This window comes from Corapipo altera, unplaced genomic scaffold (genome assembly GCF_003945725.1).
Source record: "Corapipo altera isolate COAL_440 unplaced genomic scaffold, ASM394572v1 171, whole genome shotgun sequence".
Lineage (NCBI taxonomy): Eukaryota > Metazoa > Chordata > Aves > Passeriformes > Pipridae > Corapipo > Corapipo altera.
Genome location: NW_020884972.1, coordinates 632,240 through 653,382, shown reverse-complemented (window position 1 = coordinate 653,382; position 21,143 = coordinate 632,240). Strand labels below are relative to the sequence as shown.

Genomic DNA, 21,143 nt, shown 5'->3' with positions numbered 1-21,143 from the left:
CGGGATGCAAATGAGATGGCCTTATACGGCGGCGGGCCCCGCCCCCCGTGCGCGCTCCCGCTCCCGCCGTGTCCATGGACGGCGCGGGCGGGACCCCGCGCTCCCGGCTCCGCTGCTTCCCTTCGCCTCCTCGCCGGCGATTTATCCCCCCACCTCCTGTCTCCCACCGCCCCCCTCCCCCTTTTCCCGGATCAGGCGGCGATCAATCCTTTCTCCCCGTTCTGCAGAGAAACAGGTGATCCCCGTTAGCGGCGGCGGGTTGGCGGATGCGGTTCGCTCCTCGAAGGATGGTGGCACCGGGCGAGGCTCAGCCGGCGTAACTTTGGCTTGGCAAGAGGAGAAACTTTCTGCCCCGATTCGAAGGCGTTAAAAGCGCGCGGCGTTGAAAAGCAGAAGAAGTTGGTTTCAAAGCTGAACTTCACTTTCCTGGGATTTGTGTGTGTCAGACTCAAAGGCTGCGTCGTTTTTGCTTTTCTTCTTTTTTTTTTGTGTGTGTTTTTGTTTTTTTTTTTTTTTTTTCTTCCCTTTTCCCTTATCTCCCGAAAGGAAGCTGTTGCTAGTCGGAATAGACTTTTTAAATGTTTGGGATTCAAGATACTTTAGGAAGAGGACCAATTCTGAAAGATAAATCTCTAGGTTCTGAGATGGATTCCGTCAGGTCCTGGGTCAGAAACGTTGGGGTTGTGGATGCAAACGTAGCAGCACAAAGGTAACCGTGACTATTTCTCCCCCACTTTCCCCCTGTGTTTTATTTATTTTTTATTTTTTTTTTCTTTTTTAGGCAAGCCTTTTCTTTACTCCCTGTTGTTTGCATTTGATATTAAATTTACTTTCTCCCTTTCTGTCCCGCTCCCGGTCTCCTCTAGTCAGTGCAAATTGAAGGTGATAGCAGCAGAGCAAGGGAGAAGCGCTCCAAAACCGGAGAGCATCAGGAGTCCTAAAACCCCGTGCGGGGCTCAGATGACAGCGAGATCGGATCCTCCTTTCATTTTCTGCACCAGGAAGATGCTGGGGGAGTGGGTTGGTTGTACCCGGAGATACAGAACACTCCTTCCCGCTTCCCGGCTCACACAGCCGGATAGGAGGGGACTGAGTTAAAATTAACTGAAATTCAGATCTTCCTCCCCTAAACCCCCGGCCCATCTTGTTTTACTTAATTCGCCGTGGCCGTTGCCCAAATCTTCACCCGTGGGTTCGAGGCGGGTGACAGACTAAGCCAGGCAGGCAGAGCAGGGGCTGGGGGAGCAGAGGAGGGCACAGATATCCCGGAGCCCCGCGGGCATCCCTCTGCCCGGAGCACCTGCCCGAGTGTCCGAGAGGTCTCTGCTGAGCCCAAATGCCAGCGAACACCCCGAAACTGTTTGTTCTTTACTTGTTTGGGCGAGTTATCTCCCCCTACGCCCCTTTTTTTATTTTCTCTTCCCAGCCGAGTCGGCACAGGACAGTCTCTTCCCGTTAGGGGTAAAAGGACGAAACCCTTTTAGATATTTTATTTTCCTCCTCGGTCTCTGAAGAGCCTTAAAAAAAAAGTTAAAAAGAAAAAAAAAAAAGAAAAGAAAAGAAAAAAGCAGCAGCGTCGGGGAAGGCTAAATTGGGAACCCCGGGAATAAGTCGAGTTTTATTTAGTAGGGAGACAAGGTGAAGGGCACGAAACAGCAGATGGGACTTCAGCTGAAACAGGGACGTTTTAGAAATAGTACATCCGTGCCCCCACCCACGGCCTGATCCGGGAGCGAGGTTTTCCAAGCGCCAGGGGAGGAGTTATCAGAGTTTTATGGATGTCGATAGACCCTTTAATAAATACGACTGAGGGGAAGGAGGTTTATTCCCGAGGAAAGCGAAAGTAAAAGGAAACGGCTCCTGAGAAGCCTCTAATTCACGGGAGCGGTGGAGGTGCAGCCCGCGGTTGTGCTGCCCGCTGGCATCGCCGGGTTTTTCTGCAGAGATTCGTAATAAACCAAGAAACGCGAGTTTTTACACGCAGAATGAGAGGAAGCCCCAAACTAGGTGCAGTTGTGGCGGATGTGGTGAGTTCGCACCGTACCTGTTTGGCAAGGGAAACACGGGGAAACATCTGCAGTTCTCCGAAAGAGTCAAAATACTTTTGTCAGTGCTGTGGAGCTGTTTTGGGGACTGAAAAACAAAGATGTTCTGACTCTTAACTAGGCTGTCAGCCGCTTAATCTGTCTGTTAAGTAACAGGAGGTGCTCATGTGCGCCTATTTTCTCTGCAGTTAAGTAGAAACCGGCTTTAGGGAGAGGGGGCTACAATTAGTTTCACGAAGAAATAAAGCTGCAGCGAGGGATAGTGTGGGTAAGCAAAAGCATCTGAATCTTTCCAAGCCGGGAAATGCGTGGGAAACATCCCTGCATTTTCAGCACTCAGGGACAAGATTTGGGCAAGGGCTGATTAACCCGACTCTAAATTCTTTCCGTTTAAATCAGAAACTGAAGTCCCGGGAAGCGGTTCAAGTAACCCAGTGACTAAAGACAAACTTCGCTGCTGAGGAAAGTGGCTGCTCTGCCTGAAACTAGTTGTCTCTGCCCAAAATGTGGGTGTCCTCGAGTTGACAGCGTGCCTGTAGGAAAGATTTTAGGGTGGCTTAGTTTTGCCTGCAGGAAAAGGGACCGGGATGTGCAGGGAGCACTTCCAGACTCTCCGACACCCTCCAGCCACTTCCCACCCTGCTGCATTCCAGCCACGAGTGTGACAGGCGAGAAAATAGGTAGAGGAGGAAAGGGAAACACTCGGTGCATTTAGCAACAACTTCTTTAACACTGAGGGGCTGTAAATGATTGTTGTCCTCGGGTACAGGCAGCGGGGAAAGCCGAACTCCCATTTCAGTGCCAGCCCCGTCCCGCCCGGCTCCCGGCGGGGACCGGGGACAGAACGAGCGTGTCCTGCCTTTTCTGTTGTTTTGCTGTTACTGCTGCACAACCTGGTAATGTCTTTGTCTCTCCCCCCTCACCCCATCCCGTGTGTTTCCTCCACAGCGGAGTAGCTTTGTCCAGAGCCCACTTTGAAAAGCAGCCACCCTCCAACTTGAGGAAATCCAATTTCTTTCACTTTGTTCTGGCTCTCTACGACAGACAGGGGCAGCCCGTGGAAATAGAGAGGACAGCTTTTGTGGACTTTGTAGAAAATGATAAAGTAAGGCTTGTTACCTTTCTTCTTCCTCTTCTCCTCTCCAAATTTAATCTTCCCCCCCCCCCTGAGCTGATAACTTGTAATACCTGTTGTCCCTGACAAAACACAACCAGCGCTTGCTCAGGGTTCAGGTGTTTTCCTGGAGCTGTTGCCCTCTTTGTGCTGCTGCAGTTAAAAAAGCTTGGAAGCCACTGCTATGGCAGGAACACGGTGGGAATTCCATGCACCCACTAAAAATAAAATAAAATTCATAGGGGTTAAATGCACTTTTTTTTTCCTACCTGTTAGATCTTTTTTAGAATCCGAATAGAAGTGGAATCTCACCTGTAATATGTCATATTATCTGTTGAGTTTGATTATATATATTTCTTAAGACTCCAGGATAACTGGCAGGACTTGGAAAGCACTTGCTTTTTGTTTTGAAATCCGTGTCTTGACCACTTTGCATTTTTTCAATTATTTTCTTAGCCACAGACAAGATTTTTTAAAAATTGCGAATCATAAATAACTATTTTATAGGAAATTGCTGTTAAAAAAACCACACACACACAAAAAAAACCCCCAACAAGCGAGAAACATCCCTGTAACACAACCTTCAGGAAACAAATCTCAATAATGACTCAAAATAACATTATTGCAAAGTAATGATCACGTCAGAAACCAAACTCACTGAGCTTTCCCCCTGCTTTATATTTGAAATGCACAAATTCTTCTCAGGGTGTTGCCTTGAAAAAGTTGAGAGCACAATGGCAAATAAGAGAGGGAGAGAAGTTCTTGAACTCCTACAGGAAAAGATGTCAGCAGTATTTTGTAGTTTGTCCTGGGTCACTCGGAAGGTTAATGCATCCCAATCAGTGGATTCACCTCTCGGAATTTTAATGAACTTTGTTGTCACTTCCATCACGATTATCAGCTCTTGCATTTTAAATGTGCCAAGTTCTGGAAGGGTCTTTCTTTAATTCCCCCTCAGGAACAAGGCAACGAGAAGACGAACAACGGCACACACTACAAACTGCAGCTCCTCTACAGCAACGGTGAGTCCCCCTCCCAGCCCTCCCGGAGCCTGCAAAGGCTGGAGGTGCTGCCACTGATTCCTAAAATCCCCAGAAATCCCCCTCCACGAGGCCCCTTCAGCGCTGGGATGGGCCCCGGAGTTTACCTGGGCTTGGGGAACAAATCTCCCCGGGCTTGTTGAGGGCGTTTAATAAAGCCAAATGATGAAATATTAAGGTTTAATAGAGAAACTAAACGGGTTTGTGCTGCTGGTGAGGGAAAGGCGCCTGTCCCAACCCTGTTTATTCCTCCTCTCCCTCGCTGTAGGTGTCAGGACCGAGCAGGATCTCTATGTCAGGCTCATCGACTCGGTCACCAAGCAGGTGAGCAGAGCTGGGATGTGCCCTCTTATCCTGTCCCACCTCACCCTTCCTCTCCCCTCAACATCTCCCTGCCTGCTTTTATTCCTCTGCTTCCTTTTTGTCTCTTGTTCATCTCTATCCCACACCTGGTTTTGAGGTGAATTGAAAAATAATACTCTTCAATCTCTTTTTTCCCCCTCCTGTTACTGTGGGTTTTATCCCCTTTGCCCCAATATTTCTGTAAAGCTGCTTTCCCTGCACATAAAGGCTTTTGGGGGGGGGGGGAGATATTTATTTGCCTGAGCAGTGGTTAAAAACCCTTCCCCTCACACCTGAATGTTATTATAAATAATGCTCCTGGCTTACCCCTTTCACCTGATTTTTGTAGCCCATAACTTACGAAGGACAGAACAAGAACCCCGAGATGTGCAGAGTGCTGCTCACCCACGAAGTCATGTGCAGGTAAGAATGACTTTTATTTGCTTCCTTAGATGCCAAAAAGGCCTTTCTGCTGAAGTTGTAGGTAAGAAGAGTTTGATTTTTGTATTTATTTGTTTTGCTGTTGACGCAGAGAAGTTCTCTGGGTAGGAAGACTTTCTTTTTCACACGTGGGTAATACCTGATTTGGGTTCAAAACAGATATTTGGGGCGTTTTTTGCCTTTTTTTATGCCTTTTTTTTTTTTTCCCCCTGCAGGAGATTTAGCAACCACAGCTGTGCTGGTTTTGTTTAAACCAGGCCTTTGCATGTGCTCTTTAAATGGAGACTTTTAGATGCTGATTTCTTACAAAATTCCTCCTCACCTTAGGAGAACAAGCAGTTTAACTTATATATTTTTACCTGGAAACTACAAGGCAGTTTTGTGCCATTTTCTTTGGTGAACTATTTTAATTTTTCCTCAGTTAAAGTAACATCATCAATGCTCTTTAATTCTGCCCCCACCAAAAGAGAAACCCCTCGAACCAAAACCCAAACCCTCCCTTCCTCTATGTATGAACAATATTTAGGGGGCTTCCACTTTTTAATTAAAAATACACACAATTTTAGCATGTAAAGTTAGAAATCAGAGGGTAAAACGAGGATGTTTTTAATAACATTTGTGTAAGTCTGAAGTTACATGTACCTCATGTATGTACATCGTGCTTCCATGGTAACTTATTACTTTTCCTGTCCTCGTGTAATGAGATTTTTTTTCAATACATACAACAGTGCAAACAGCCAATGTTCTTATATTAAAACATGTTAAATTGTGCATGGAATGTTCTTTCATAACACGAGAGGCAAACTCCAATCCTGACCTTTATTAAACATTGTTTGGGATTTATTGTATCGGTGAGAGAGGGTTAAGTTTTCAGTCTGAGTGTTGCTTCTTTTAATGGTGCAGTTTGCTACTTGATTTTTTTATTTATTTATTTTTTAAATACATTTTTTTTAATTTCTTATAAGTTAAGAGCAGCTTTTTTGGGGCAGAATTTTTGTCAAGGGAAAGTCTCAGTTTCGGTCCTTAATTATTTCAATGATTCTGTTCCTTTATATAATAACAATCAAGTTTATGTATATTACTTATCTCTTGTGCTTAGCTCTCATTAATTAAAAAAATGAGCTTTTGACCAACATTTCCATATTTATGCCCAAACACAATGTATGTCATATATGAGGGATGCATAGGATGGGCTTTACAAGGACCTGTAGATCAAAGGTCTGTAAGTTACTTTATGGTACATCTAGAAGTTGTGTATGTATTTAATATATATATATATATATATATAAATCCATGCTGTTCAAAGTCTTCCCTATAACTAGGTGGGCACTAGAGAAGAAAAACCTGCATTGTGCAATTAGGCTGTGGTTTGTGCTAATAAAATAGCAGTGGCCACACTTCATCCCTCCCCACTCTCCCTGTGCAAAGTGCAGCTCTGGCTTAAAATATTCCAGCACCTCCTCATCCAAACGGACTTGCTGGAATTCAAATCAATCTGGCTTTTCTCTTGCTTCTTGGCCGTGCCTTTCTGGCATCAAATGCCCTGTTTGAGGTCCCTGATGCCTGCAAACACCCCCCCCCCCCCCGTGCTCGATTTGAGGCTGCACAAACCCAACCCGTTATTCTGATTACACCGAGCTCTCCTGCCTGACAGATCACCCAGGGAAGAATTGCAACTCGGGGACGCCCTTCACATGTAAAACACACATCAGTGCAGGAAATCAAAGGCTTTCTGTAACCTAATCAAGACATTTGAGTTTTAAACGGCCCTGTTTTCCTCCAGTGTCTCCGCCGGCTGCTCTGAAGAGGCATCACTTTGAATAACGCCAAGGGAACGGCTCCGGCTCGAGCCGAACTTGACGTTTTATTTTATTTCTTTTAAGTACAATAATCAAATCTCCCTCATTGTGAGCTCCTTAAGTGGCGGCATCAATTTTTAAAGGCCCTGGTTTAGTTCGCATTAGGAACAGTAGATAAAAATTTAATGCACTGTACCCACTCTGCTGCCCAAGTTGATGCCTCCTGCTTTTAAAAAGGAAAAACAAGAAGGGTCTGTCTGTCTTTCTGCTCTTTTTCCACTGGTTGAAGGTAGGGTTGTTTTGTTTGTTTTTTTTTTGAGGGGGTCATTTTTATAATCACACACACACAGAGATATTTTTGCTTTATAGGGACAAACACACTCAAAACTCAGCGTTTCCCCCCCAGACAGTGACAGATGCATCTTAGCAGGAAAGTTGTCTAAATATTGATGTGGCTGCACCAATCTGTCATAAACCCTGGAAAGTTCACCCCTCAACTCCCAACAACCAGTGCTTTTGGTGTATTTATTTATTTGCCCCTCTGAAATTTTCCCATTTCCATTATTTCTAATTCCCCTTATTCCAGCCTGTCCTAGGTGGGTTTATATGGAATAACACAACCCCGGTTGGAAATCAAGGTAAACACTCTCCTCTGCCGGAATAACTTTATTTCCACCCCCCTACCACCCCCCTTCTCTCTTCTTCTCTTTCTCCCAATTATCGACTAAGAGGAAAGTAGTTGTTATGCTGCTGCCAGCAACCCCCTCTGCCCTCAATGCTCAGAGGGTTAAAAGGTATTATAATTTGAACAGAAGTAGTCTCAGGCCTACAGCTGGCTAATAACAGAGTTGTATTGAGTGCGAGCGAGCCCCACAGCTGTGACTTTCGCCACAAGGCTCAGACTAGACGGGAGCTCTAATCAGCTGGGCCAGGCGGCCGCTGGGGCCCGTGTCTTTATCGGCCAGATGGTGTGAATTTAGACACTTTTGTTATGCAATTGCAGGGAGGAGTTGGGGGAGAAGAAAACAAAACAAAGGCCACCATGCTGTGAGCTTATTTGAGTTTGAAATTAGAGACAGATTTTTTTATTTATTTATTTATTTATATTTATTTTTATTTATATTATTTATATTTATTTATTTTATATTTATTTATATTTTTCATTTATTTTTATTTTTATTTATTTTTATAATTATTTATATTTATTTATATTTATTTAATTTCTTTAATTTATTTATTTAATTAATTTATTTTATTTATTTTATTTATTTATTTTTATTTATTTATTTTTGGGGGTTTTTATTTAATTTATTTAATTTTTTTTGTTTGATTTTTGTTTACTTATTTATTTATTTAATTTTGGTGTCGGAGGCTGAATTTTTTTAAAGCTGTTTTTAGGATGTAAGTTTGGCTCTCTGGAAACTCTAATTGTAGGGCTGATGTTGTCTCTTCACAATACAACCCACCATTTTCTAATTAGAGCAGAAAGTATAAGAACAAAAGGTGTAGAAAGCAGAAGACTTCAGCCTTGATATTCTTGTCTTAAACAAGTGAGCATCTCTGAAGCCCAGCATTGTAGCAGAAATGTAAATACTGGGGAAGTCACCCCAATAATTTGCTTAAAGACCCCAGACCACTTATTTGAGTTTGAAATTAGAGAGGTTTAGTTTTTATTTCTTTTTATTTTGGTGGTGGGGTGAGAGTGGGGTGAATTTTTAAAGCCATTTTAGGCAAGTGTGAGGATGTAAGTTTGGCCTTCTGGACACTCAGTTTGTAGAGCTGGTGTTGTCTCTTGGAGCTTTTGGTTTTCTGGGTTTGTTTTTAGTTTTTTCCTGGACCATTCAAAACACAAACCACCATTTTCATCATTTAAATCTAATTAGAGGAGAAAGTATAGCAACCAAAATTGTTGAAAATAGAAGTCTTCAGCCTTGACATTCTTGTCTTAACCAAGTAATCATCTCTGAAGCCCAACACTGTAGCAGAAATGTGAATATTGGGGAAGTCACCCCAATAATTTGCTCGAAGAGAATATTGTAGGTTTGACTCTGGACCACTTATTTGAGTTTGAAATTAGAGATAGATTTTTTTATTTCTTTTTATTTTGGTGTTGGGGTGAGGGCAGGGAACTTGGGAGCTGAATTTTTAAAGCCATTTTAGGCAAGTGTGAGGATGTAAGTTTGGCTTTCTGGAGAATATTCCAAGAGAATATTATAGGTCTGGACCACCAGAGTTTGGGGTTTTTGGGGTGGACTGGAATTGGAACGAGTTCATTGTGTTCCAGGCAGCACTTGTGGAACAAACCAGTGGCAATGTTGGTGCTGGATACTGAGGTGAAACACTTGGAAATGGGCATTTAAAGATCTGAGAGGTTCTTCTGCTGAAATGTTGGGCTGAAACATCCTCAGTCTCACTGTGGTTTCCTAATTATTCACTGCAAGTGACTCTTCTCCCTAATCAGGATTTTTTTTCGTATGGATTTGGGCTCCCAAAGTGTTACAGTCAAAGGGAACAAACCCCACCACTCTGAGCAAAATCTGTGACCCCAAAGTGATAAGAATGTAGATGTTGGTAAAACGCTTGGAGAACTTCAGCTGCAAGGCACGGGTTTGGAAAGAAAGTGTTTATATATTAAAAATATAAAAGTTCAGAACTGCAGTAATTGGGAAAAGGAAAATAAAATGAGATGCACTTATTGCAGAACCTAGACAGGTTCAATCTCACATAACTCACCCTAAAAAACTCTGCCAAGGAGTGGTAACATCTCTGGAAGAGTGGGTGAGGTGCTGGGATGTGGTTCAGGTGCTGCTGGTGGATCCTTGAACGTTCCTGTGGTGCAGGGCAACCAGAATGATTTTAGCAGCCACCTGCAAAAGTTACATGAGTAAAGGAGATTTCATTTATTCTTATGGCAAAGAGGGGAAGCAACTGCTCTTTCAGCTGTAAAAAAACAAAGGGAACACGACAGAAATATTTTTAAAATTGAGTTCCTTCTGTTGCTTTATTACAGGGACACATAAACCAGCAAGGCATTTATTCCCAGTGTTATTTTCGATGCCTCCTTCCACTGGACATGTCAGAGAACATGCCAAATTTCTGTTATTCTGAGAGGGTTCTCTGCTTTTTTTGGGGTGGGTTTATTATTATTTTTTCCTTTAGAAAACATCTCACATCCTGGCTTTCAGTACAAAAATACCCCCATTCTTCAGAAACGACTCTCAGAGCGGGGGAAATACATAAAAGAGGCACTTTAAAATAAAGTTGGGAGAAGGAGGGAGTGGGATATTCCGAGCTGGTATGAATTTCCAGAGCTGCACTGAAGTCGATGGAGCCCTGACAATTTACAGCAGCTCCAGGGGCTGCCCCAGGGATTTTTAAATATTTAGTGTCTCCTTTTATTTTAAAAGGACTGGCATCGATGAGTAAGTGCAGGTTTGAGGCAATGCAGGAATGTTGAAACACGTGGAGCTGTTATTCAAACAGTGCTGCCACTTCCAGCTCATCTCACTGGGCAATTCCTGGGAACAGGAGATTCCTGGAACACCCTGGAAGTGCAGGAGGAAATGCAGGCACTTGGAATTTTTCATATCTGAGAGAGTTTTTTTGTCTAACTGCTTGTTTTAGGGTTTATAATTGAATATTAGGCATATCAAGGAATAAAAAAGCCACTTCCATGTTTTATACTGCCTTCAGTGAGTTCAAGTATTTTATTGAAATTAATTTTTTTTTTTATTTCATTTTTGATCCTTCTGCTCCCTGGCTGGAAAACTGTGGGATTGAGACTGACTGGAGAATTCTATGGGTGTATTGAGCACCTCTCACACCTCTGTACAAAACCCTTAAAAATGTCCCCATATTTGTAAATTTGAATAATCTCTGCAGGATGAAACATCATTGGGAAAGACATTTGAGTAACTTAAGGCACAACCTGATCTGGTGATTTTTGAGGGATATTGGGCTTCTAAGAGAGTCTTCTTAAAGTTTTGGGGGCCTCCATCCTCCCTCTCCCCTGTTGGCTTTGGTTGGAACAACCTCCTCGAGCATGAAAACAGCTTCAATCTTCAAACAGATTTTTGTGTTGCTACAAATTATTAAAATTGTGATTTTTTTTTTTTTTTTTTCAGAGTAAAGACTGTTTTTAGAGTCTATTAAACTTTTGGTTCTCAGCTGCTCTATGTGCAAGGAGCATCACCCATGTCAATGGGTATATAAATTAAAAATAAATTGTCTCTTGATTTTAATATTATTTTTGAATTAATTAATATTATTATTATTGTAAAAGTGTATAAATAATTAATTCAAAAATAATATTAAAATCAAGAGACAATTTATTTTTAATTTTATTAAAAATATTATTATTATTGTAAAAGTGTATAAATATATGCTTAATCTTAAGGTCTTATCATGACTGAAACAATTGCAAAGGGATTGCAAATGCCAAACTGGAAAACATCCCTTCAGATCCTTACTGGCAACTAAGTATGTTCAGCTTCTGGTTTTTCATTTAGCCTTGAAGTTTAAACTTTAGTTGAGCATAAAACTTAGGGGCTACTCGATATAAAATAATCAAAAAATCAGTTATTGCAATAGAACAAACCATCAGTCAGTTCTAACACCTTTTGATGGACTTTTAACCCTCCACAACACGTGGGGCTCGTGCCTGTAATGACATTATGACATCTGTTAATCACTTATTGTATTTCTAAATATCCCTTTAGTCTAAAGTGTGACCATATTGCTGCTCATTTCTGGCTGGGAAATCCAAAAAAAGGATCACAGGGATCCAAGTGCCCAAATCCAGCTGGGACCAGCCAGGACTTGGGCACCCAATTCCCTTAATTCTCCTCCCTTCTGGAATGCCCAGCCAGAATTTCCACCCCTCTGGAGCCCCAAGGGTTTGCTGGAATATTTTCTCTGGTTCCTTTGCTGGGAGCTGTCCCAGCAGTTCTTTAATTTGGGTTTTCTTTCCCTCTCCAGTCGGTGCTGTGAGAAGAAAAGTTGTGGCAACAGGAACGAGACTCCGTCCGACCCCGTGATCATCGACAGGTAGGAGATGAACCTTCCTGTTCCCACAAAAGCATCCCAGAATTGTTCTTCCCACTCTGAGGCATCTTTCTTGCTGGTTGTCTGTCGGTCTCTGCCCCTTGACAAAGCTGATGTTTATTTTTTCAATCCATGTTGATGTTTATTTTTCTGCGGGTGTCGTTTCTATGGGGGCCGAATATTCCCCGTGTGCACCTGGAATAATTTCTGCTCCCAAGGGATGTGATCCAACTGGATTATTGAAGGGAGATAAAGCTTTGAGCAGCTTCAGTGATGTTCCTTAACAAAAAGAAAACAATGTTTTTGCAGAAATGTGGGGAGGAAGGAAGGGGTAAAGGCAAAGGTGGGACGCGTCGGGGGGATTAAAACTGACAGTCTGAACAATTTTAAGCAGAACAGCTGCTTCAAATATTACTCAGGTCCAGGTTCTCTTGCCAGTTTACAGGTAATAACATCAATAGGGGAGAGCAGCAGTTTGCTAAATCATGACCTGGTACATTAAAAGTTGTGTTTGGTGTAAGAAAACTTGCCTGTGGAACTCAGTGGGTCAGCAGTGCTCGAGATCTGGAGCTCAGCAAGGTTCAAACAGGAAAAATCAGAACAGGCAGAGCTGTTTGAGAAAGGAGCACAAACAAGCAAGGGCTCCAGGAGGAGAACAGTAAATAAGGAAGAGCCAGGAAGAAATGTTTCCCCCCAGATTATTCTGCAGTGACTGTTTAAAGAGTTCCCTCTCCCTGAAGCAGCTGGTACGAGGGGCCAGTGGAGAGTTGCTGCTGGAGTCGATTGATTGTGGATTCAGTTTTTATGTCTGTCTGTGTCTGGTGTGTTCCACCTCCAGCCTAATAAGCATTATTTTGTCCTGGTATTGCTTGTGAATCTTCTTTGGCGTTCAGAAATGGTCAAGCTGGTTTGAATAAAGATCGACAATTGTTCCCTTAATTTTTTTCATCCTGGTAAATCTAAATAATTTTGGAACACTGCTGTGATGGGGTTCTTCCACTCGTGGTTTTCTCTTTTAATTCTGTGCTTACAAGTTGTGGTTGGGGCCAGAGCTGGAGCTGGGTTGGTTGGGTGGGTGTGGGGGGCAGTTTCCTGACTGGAAGCACAAGTCTTAGATGTGCCATCTTGACCTTTCCTAAGAAATTTCGAGCTTATTTTTGGCTGTGTTGATGTTTGCTATGAAATCTGCATTTGGGAGCTTTCCAACCTGAAGTCTGAATTTTGTAAAGCCTGTGTTGCTGCTGGAGGAGCAGAATGATGTCAGGCACTATCTTGGCCTGGGAGTTAAGCCCAGGAAAGGGGTAGTTCCTACCCTTACCTGAATTTTTGTCATCCTGAGCAAGCTGTCCAGCCCTGTGCAAAATGAAGGTTCTGATGCTTTCTGTGAGGATTTGAGACCTGCTGATGTAAAAGGCAATGGGAGGGGAAACTCTTAGAAACCACAGGGTTATTCTTTTGAACAACTGTGTGTGAAATGTGCATCACAGGGGACCTGAGTGCTCAGTGAGTCCTAAACCTTTCCTAAGTTCTACTCTAAGCCCAGAACTTCCTGCTAACAGCAACAGGCATTCCCTGGGCATGGAAGCATCCTCGAGGTTCAGGCTGGCACTTTATTTCTGTGTGTTGGTCCTTCCCTTCCACCCCTCTGTGTGTGTCTCAATTGCACGTGAAATCTGGAACTCAGCAAGGATGGATGAGGGAAGGAAGGGAGCCAGCCTGATAAAGCTGCTGCTTTTGGGTTTAAAGGCAGTCACTCAACCAGACTCAGGCCACAGAGGAAGGAAATGACTCCAAATCTGCTCTGCTCTCTGGAGATGACATGGCTTAGTGAACAGAGTGGGGAATAAAAGCTAAACTCAAAGCTGAATATTTCTCTTTTTTTTTTTTTTACCACTAACCTGCAGTGCAGCATCGAGCAGTGACTCCTCCTTCTGTACAGTTATTTCTGCACAGCTCTTTCTGTTCCCCCTCTTCACCCAGTCAAACAAGGCTTGAGCAGCCAGGGCTGATCCTGGGCACTGCATCAGAATCAACACATGCAGTGCAGGTACAACACCAGAGTTCTGGGCACAGAGGAATCCTTGGCTGGTCTCTCATCCTCCCATATTCCCAATATTCACCCTCCCATATTCCCAGCAATAAGTACAACTGCTTGGGAGTTTAAGTGCCCAGCCCACTCACCCAAAATACACATAATGGGGTGAATTTTTTTTGTCTTACAACCAAGCAGAAAACATTTCTGCAGAGTCCTGTGTGCTCAGAACTCGGGGATCTGGGCAGCATTGCTTTTATTTATTTAGAGGGGGGGCTTTATATGGTTTCTTTACAGGAAAACTTTCATGCTTAAGGACTTGGTAACCGGTGGAATTGAAGTTCTGAAATGCAATTTGCACCCCTGGTGATCATGTGGGTCACTAAATAAGATTTTCAGTTCATTTCTTTCATGGTGTGGTTTTTTTAATTTATTTTAAAACAAACTACGGGTTTTCTTTGAGTAATAATTGGAACAAAGGTGTTTTTTCCTCTGTTTGAAGTGATAGGAAAATGTAAAAACACGGCTGCTACCTTGTGACAGGTCCCCAGAGCAGTGAAACAAGTGAAGTGGGGAGAGAAGGGATGGCAAAAATACATTTGTGTTGTGCAGAGCTGTGTCTAAACAGAGTGTGCACAGTGAGACAGGACCAGGGGTTCATGGAATAGGATCACAGGATCACTGAGGCTGGAAAGATCTCCGAGGTCATCGAGTTCAGCCACTAACTGAACATCATCCACCAGCAGTGCAGTGATTTCTCCTTTATTTGTTTCTCTCCCCACTTTTTGTGCTTCCAGAGCCCAGTTCTCAGACCTGTTCACTGCTGGAGGCAGACACAGTTCCTTGGTGTTCCCCAAGTCCAGGGGACTTGTTATCCCTGTTTGGAAAGGAAGAAACAGTTCAGTGGGAAAGAAATGTCGGCCATGTGGTTGTTGTTGGGTGGTTTTTTTTTTTTCTTCCCCTTGAAAGAATTCCAAAAGTTCTTATGCTGAATAAAACATTTCTGCAAAGTGACCTTTGCTCTGGGGACTGGATTTAGATCCCAAGGACCTCGCAGTTATTTTTCCACTGGCTCTTGGAAACGAGGATGTTTCTATAGGAAAAGGAGCTTCTTCACCAGAATTCAGTGTGTGCCTTGTCCCACAGACAAAGATCCGTGGGGTACATTGGAATATTTAGGTTCTTGTGGTGTTCTGAGTCAGAATTTCAGGGTAACTCTGACCAGACTCTGGTTTCCCAGCGATGACACAGCTCAGCTCCTGCTGTTGCAGACATTAAAACCCACATGAACTCCCCTGGAGCAGAGCACTGCAAACACCCCCCCAAAACACCCTTGGAATTACATTTTTAACCCACAATCGCTCGCACTCCGGGTTTTTTACACAACACGAGCCACCATCAGTTCTCAAAACCTCCCAACAAGCTTTAACTTTGTGTCCAGGAGCCAAATTAATCCAAACTCCACGGGCTGTGGTGTGTTCCCAGCGTGGATCACAGCACTGGGGGATCCATCCCATCTCCCTGCTCGGGTTTTGAAGTCGGTGTCTGCGGGATTGGGAGGTTTTAAGAGACTTCAGAAATGTAAATGTTGGGTTTTTTCCCCCCTTCATGGCTCAAGTGGTGGTTCTTGAAGTTCCTTGTGGTTCCCAGAAATCAGAGTGTGAACTTGGTGTGCTGATGTTTCTTTTATTGAAAGTGTGGAAAGGGATTTGAAGTGGAGGGGTTGGAGAACTTTTGGACAGAAGGGTGGAAGCTCCTTCTTTTAAAGGTGATGCTTCCAAATGAAAACTGTATTTTCTCAAGCCTAGATTATAATTATTTAGTTTGCTGCCTTTCCCACCTCAGTTATGCCCATAACAAGGAACTTGGTGTTAGGGTTAAGAGGTCGTGGATGCTACAAATCAACTTAATTCCTCACTTTACTGCAGATTTTCTCTCTAATTTTAGGTGATCTGTGTGGCTTTGGGTAGAAATTCCCCATTCATCAAATGGGAACGATCTTTTGAGTTTTATTTTCTTTGTGTTTCTTGAAGATTTAAGCTCTTTAGAGAAGGTCATTTTGTGTGCTTGTTACTCTTATTGCTTTAATGAGTTTACTGAGACTGTGATCTAATTGAAGCCTCCAAGGTACTGGGGAGAATTGGGTGACTTTTTTGGTTGAACAGTTTATTTGCTCTTCTTTTTTTTTTTTGTATTTTTTTCCCCTTTTTAACAGAGAGAAACAATCAAAAGACATTTCTATGTGACTCAAACGAAACCTCTTAAGAATCAAAAGAAAGTTTTACGAAATTCAAACGAAATGTCTTAATTGCAATAAAAATGCAGCATCACTGGGGTGGGACAGATTTTTTGTTGCTGCAGGGGAAATTACTGGGAGCAGCCCAACAAACTGAGCACAAGCCCTCTGTAGGTTCTGCCTTTGTGGTCTTCTGCTGTCTTTGGGCTCATGGAACAAAATCATTCAGCTCAGATGCTTTCCCAGCCTGAGACCTCGAGTCCAATCCCTCCTGCTTTTATCCTAAACTTTTCCTGATTGTCCCGTAAGGAGTTTAATGTGTGTTGTTACAACATTTTACTTATTTATTTATTGTGATTTATTTATTTAATGGGTCTTGTTACCACATTTTACTTAGTTGTTTATCGTGGGGTAGCTGGATGGGGTTGGAGGGGATTGTTGGGATGTGGGGAATGCCACTGTGGGTTGGGATGGGCTCTAACCAGTGAGGGTTAGATGGCATTGCCTGGCACCAGCTGAGCACTGGGCACACTGGTTTCAGGGGGTGGGGAACTGCAGCATCCATCAGCTGACACGTGCTGTCAGCATTTGGGGGTTTATGGTTATTATTTAACAAAAAAAACACCCACTCCAAGCCATGAGCACAGCTGGCAGCTTGTCAGCATCTCTGGGAAGAAGCAGAGGAGCCTGGATGACATTCCTGGGCCGTGGGGGTCCAGCCCTTCCTGCACAATCAGGGCACCAGGGATGGAGCTTTCCTTCCCTGCCGGTCCCTGCCCTACCTGCTGGATGGATAAGCAGAGGAGGGAGCTTTCCCTGGATCCCTGGCACCTTTCACAGGTACTAAAGCTCCCTTTGGAAAGGCAGCTGTTGGCTCAAACAGCTCAAAAAGACTCAAACCCTGGGACCTGCAGTGTCAAAGTGCTCTGTGTGAGGTGTCCACCACAACAGGGCTGGGCTTTACATCTTCTGGGGGGGGGTGTCCCTCCATCCACAGCTCCCCATCCCTAAAAATGGCACCTTTCATTTGGAAGGATCTGACTTGACCTAAGTGTAGAATTCTGGCCATCCTGTTTCTTTTCCCTTTTTCTTTATTTCTCTTTCCCCTTCTTTCCTCTTAATCTCAGCCATCTGAAAAGGACTTTATCTCTTTCATCCAGGATTTATCCCTTCCATCCATCATCCCTTTATCCTGACTAAATGCCCTTTTGGGCTGAGCCCCAAAACCACTGGGTGACACAAGGTCGTTTCCCAAAGCTCAGGGGCAGAACAGCCTGAATGGAGAGATCTGGATCCCATTCCCACTGACCCAGAGCTGCCCTGTCCCCTCAAGTCACACAAACCCCTGCCTCAGTTTCCCCCTTAAAGCCAAGCATTAGTGATCACCTGGCTGTGGAAAGTGGCTTCAGGCCCTTGAACAGGAGTTTTTGGTTTTGTTGTTCATATCTGTGCTGCCAGGAGGGTTTAACCTCCGTGGCAGGGTCCCATTGTGTCGCAGTTTGAGACCCTCAAAAATCCGATTTCCAAGTTCAGTTTCCTTGCTCTGCTCTGTTCTCCTGCTCCCTGTGAGCCTGCCAAGGTGGAATAAACATCTCAAATCTGTTGCTGCTCTGGGGTGAGACCAGGAGCCACAATCCACACAGCCCTTCTCAGCCCCCTGTGTGCTCCAGTCCCCCCTTCCAAGCCCCCCAAACCTACAATGATCCCTCCTCTTGTCCTAGGGAGCCCCAGTCCTTTGTTCCCTGCTAAACCCTGCTCTCCTGCAAAGAGCTGCTGTTGTGCCATCTGTCTCTTTATGAATTTTTTAGTAGACTGGATGTTTGTGGGGAGTCAGTAACTCAAAGTGCACTATCCCAGCCATTTGACAAGTGCTTCTCTTAGTGCTTAATTTGTTTGTTTGCTTCTTTTTGGTTTTTTTTCCTCTTTAAGACAAAAAAGAAAATTCTTTACTAGTTTGCTGTCCAAAACATCTTGAAATTTTTGATGTGTACAAACACTTAGAGCTTGTAAATGGACTAAACTGGAGACTAGCTTGTGTCACTTAATGTTTTTCATTTTGTGTTGACAGACAACAGATTTTCCAGCAAGCTGGCGAGTCAAAAGAAGCTTAAACATCTTTTTGAGCCCACTAGAAAAATGAAAATAGGCTGCTTTGGTCTGTGGAAGTCCTGGGTTCTGCTCCCTGTATTTTTCTAGCCATTCACAGAATCTCTGTTTAACTATAAACCACGTGTGTACCTGCTTTTCTCTGGTAACTCAAAGATACATGTGCTGAGAATTGATGGGTGGCAACACTGTGGTGATGTGGGAAACTGGTGTTGTTGCAGTGGAGATGGTTTTGGAAGGATTTAAAAAGTTACTCTCCCCACTCTCAGACTGGTTGGTTGCTGAGGGTGTTGCTGCTCCTGCAAGGAAGCAGGAAATAAATGAGTTTAAATCACTGCTGATTTTCAAGCACAGATTTATTGGGGAATTAGACAGAGCTGGAACCTCCTTTGCACTGTTGTTCTGTACCATGTGCTGGCACTGTGACTGTGCAGCCCTTTCATCCTGGGCACCTCACCCCAGAGATGCTTCTGGGGATGTGTTGTCAGGGAAAACACTGTATTTGTGGGATTCTCAACCAGTGTTCATCACTTTAGCTCCACTGAATCTGTGACTGGATCACTCAGCACATGTTCTGGTTTGAGAACTACAAGGGAAACATGGGGAAGTCTAAGCAAGGACATATTATACAATTTAAAGAAATACAATCTGACTATTGCTACTACTGCCTGGAAGCTTTAAGAAAATAAGCCCAATGAAGACAAGACCCAAAGGATTTTAGCAATTCTGCATAAATCTGATAAGCTTCTATGATGCTTTAGAGCAGTTTGGACACAAGCATGGATGAATTCCAATCTTGTTAGATTAGTTGTGCTGCAGTTGAGATAAAAACACTGATGGTGCTGGCTGGGTAAATCCTGCCTGAGCAAGGCAAAGTCCTGAGCAGAGTTTAAACACAGTGCAGGAAAACCCTTTGTCCCCTTTTAAATTGGAGCTTTGTCCCTGCAATGAGGAGAATTTGATGCAGTTTTTGCTTGTGAAAAGTGAGTGAGGAGGTTGAGGGGCTGCAGAGCCAGGAGGGCAGTGTGAGGAGCCACTGCAATCAATGGGGTTGGTAGTAGTGGAAAGGGGAATGGAATACAAGTTTCCCATGAACCAAAGCACCTCTGGGAATAGAAGCTGAGGATAAAGTCACTGTGCAAACAGCACAGAAGAAATTCTGGGCACGTGGAGCAGTCGTGTGTGACACGGGACCTCCACAGCTCAACTCTTTGGGAGTGGGTCCGTGTTTGCCTGGATCCATCTGCGCTCATCAATGAAAAAACCAATATTCCAGAGTGTTTGCATCCTAATTAAAGCATCCTCTGTGTATTTATGACCTGAAATACTCTTCCTTATCACTTTTGCATTCCCCTTGGCCTCTGTCTAGACCCGGTTTTATGGACTTGTCACTTCATCCACCCCAACCTTTTTTGTTGCTGCCTCTCGCTTTCCTTTTGAACCTTTTGGTTCCCTCCATCCCTTCCTCGGGTGTTGCTCTCACCATCTGTTTCTGGGGGGGGATCTCATAGATTTTCCTGCCCTGGAAACATCCCAGGATTTCAGCCTCTCTGAAGCCAGAGCTTCACCCCTGGAGGAGTCCTCCCAGTTAACGTGCTCCTGCTTTCAGATCCTCCCAATTAGTGTCTCCTGCTTCCAGGAAGGGTTTGAAATCATTTGTCCTGCTTGGAACACCAATGAAGGCAAGACTGAGACTGAAAATATCTAATGGATATCTGAAGCTTGTTCTGAAGTCAGCTGGAGGTGTAATTTTAAAGCCATTAAGGGTTGACATGGGCTGCCCAAGATGATGTAGGAGGCAGAGTTTGTGACACAGGGAGGAGTGGAATCCCAGTCGTGTGTGTTCCACCACGGAAGCACGTCCTGGAACTGCATTTCCTCTCTGCAGCTGGAATTCATATTCCCATTTTTCTCCCTGATCTGGATCTCTGACACGCTGCTGTCATCCAACCCACCTTTTCTTTTCTCCTTTTCCCTTCATTTTATTTTTCCTTTTCTCTCCACACTCCCCTGCTCGTTTCCTTCACCAATAAATGCTGATTTCTCCACGGGCTTTCCACTTATAGCTCCACATTTGGTGGCTTTCCCTTCAAGTGGAGTCCATGGAGCTTGTAAATTGTGTTGGATCAGTGAGCCCATAATGAGGCTTCTAAGTCCAAACAGTGCAAGTCTGCTGGGATTTTATTGTTCATAAAGCTCCTTCCCTGGGGAGTGATAGAGCCATTAGGTGTGTGCTGTGTTTAATATTTGGCCATGACAGGAAGCAATAATTTTCCATCTTTTACTGTGGCTCCCCAGTTGTTTTTAAGCACTCAGCTTATTTGAGTCTCGGGGACTGGGAGCCCATTAGGCAAAAGGCTCTTCCCTGCGTGGGGTTGTGTCTTCCTACAAAGGCTATTTCAAGAAAATAAAATAAAATGAAGTGGCAACTGATTGTTCTGTGGTGGCTGGAATCACTTGACCCTCTCAGGAGCTCCCAGTGGCTGCCAGGAGTTGGCAGAAAGCTCTTTTCCCCACAAAATGGCATTTCTCACGCTGACTGGGGATTTATTTATTTGTTATTTAGCACAGCAGAGAACAACCACTGTTTATATGTGTTCAAACCCTTGCATGGGCCCTTCACTTGAGAGCTGGACTCGATGATCCCTGTGGGTCCCTTCTAACTCAGAACATCCCCTGACTCTGTGACACAATATGGGATGGGTTTGGGTATTTATCTCACACAAATCTTATCTTGTGTCAAATCTTCATTTAATGGCAGCAGAAGCAGGGGCAAGGTTGTGTTCAAGTATTCTGGAAGTGGTTTTATATCTATATATCTATATATCTATATATCTATATATCTATATATTTCTTTATTTTTCTATATCTATATATCTATCTATCTATTTCTATATCTATCTATATATCTATGTATCTATCTATCTATTTCTATATCTATCTAT

At 43.6% G+C, this 21,143-nt stretch overlaps 1 protein-coding gene across 1 annotated transcript in view; it reads left to right on the top strand.

Annotated features, from left to right (window-relative positions):
• The first annotated feature begins 177 nt into the window (after nt 1–177).
• Nucleotides 178–21,143, top strand: part of EBF2 (EBF transcription factor 2) — a 133,720-nt gene continuing 112,754 nt past the window's right edge. The window contains exons 1-6 of the mRNA XM_027665204.1: nt 178–709; nt 2,994–3,150; nt 4,118–4,181; nt 4,468–4,523; nt 4,891–4,964; nt 11,759–11,827. Coding sequence (XP_027521005.1) covers nt 579–709; nt 2,994–3,150; nt 4,118–4,181; nt 4,468–4,523; nt 4,891–4,964; nt 11,759–11,827 — 551 coding nt within the window. The 5' untranslated portion in view covers nt 178–578. The remainder of the gene's footprint in view (nt 710–2,993; nt 3,151–4,117; nt 4,182–4,467; nt 4,524–4,890; nt 4,965–11,758; nt 11,828–21,143) is intronic.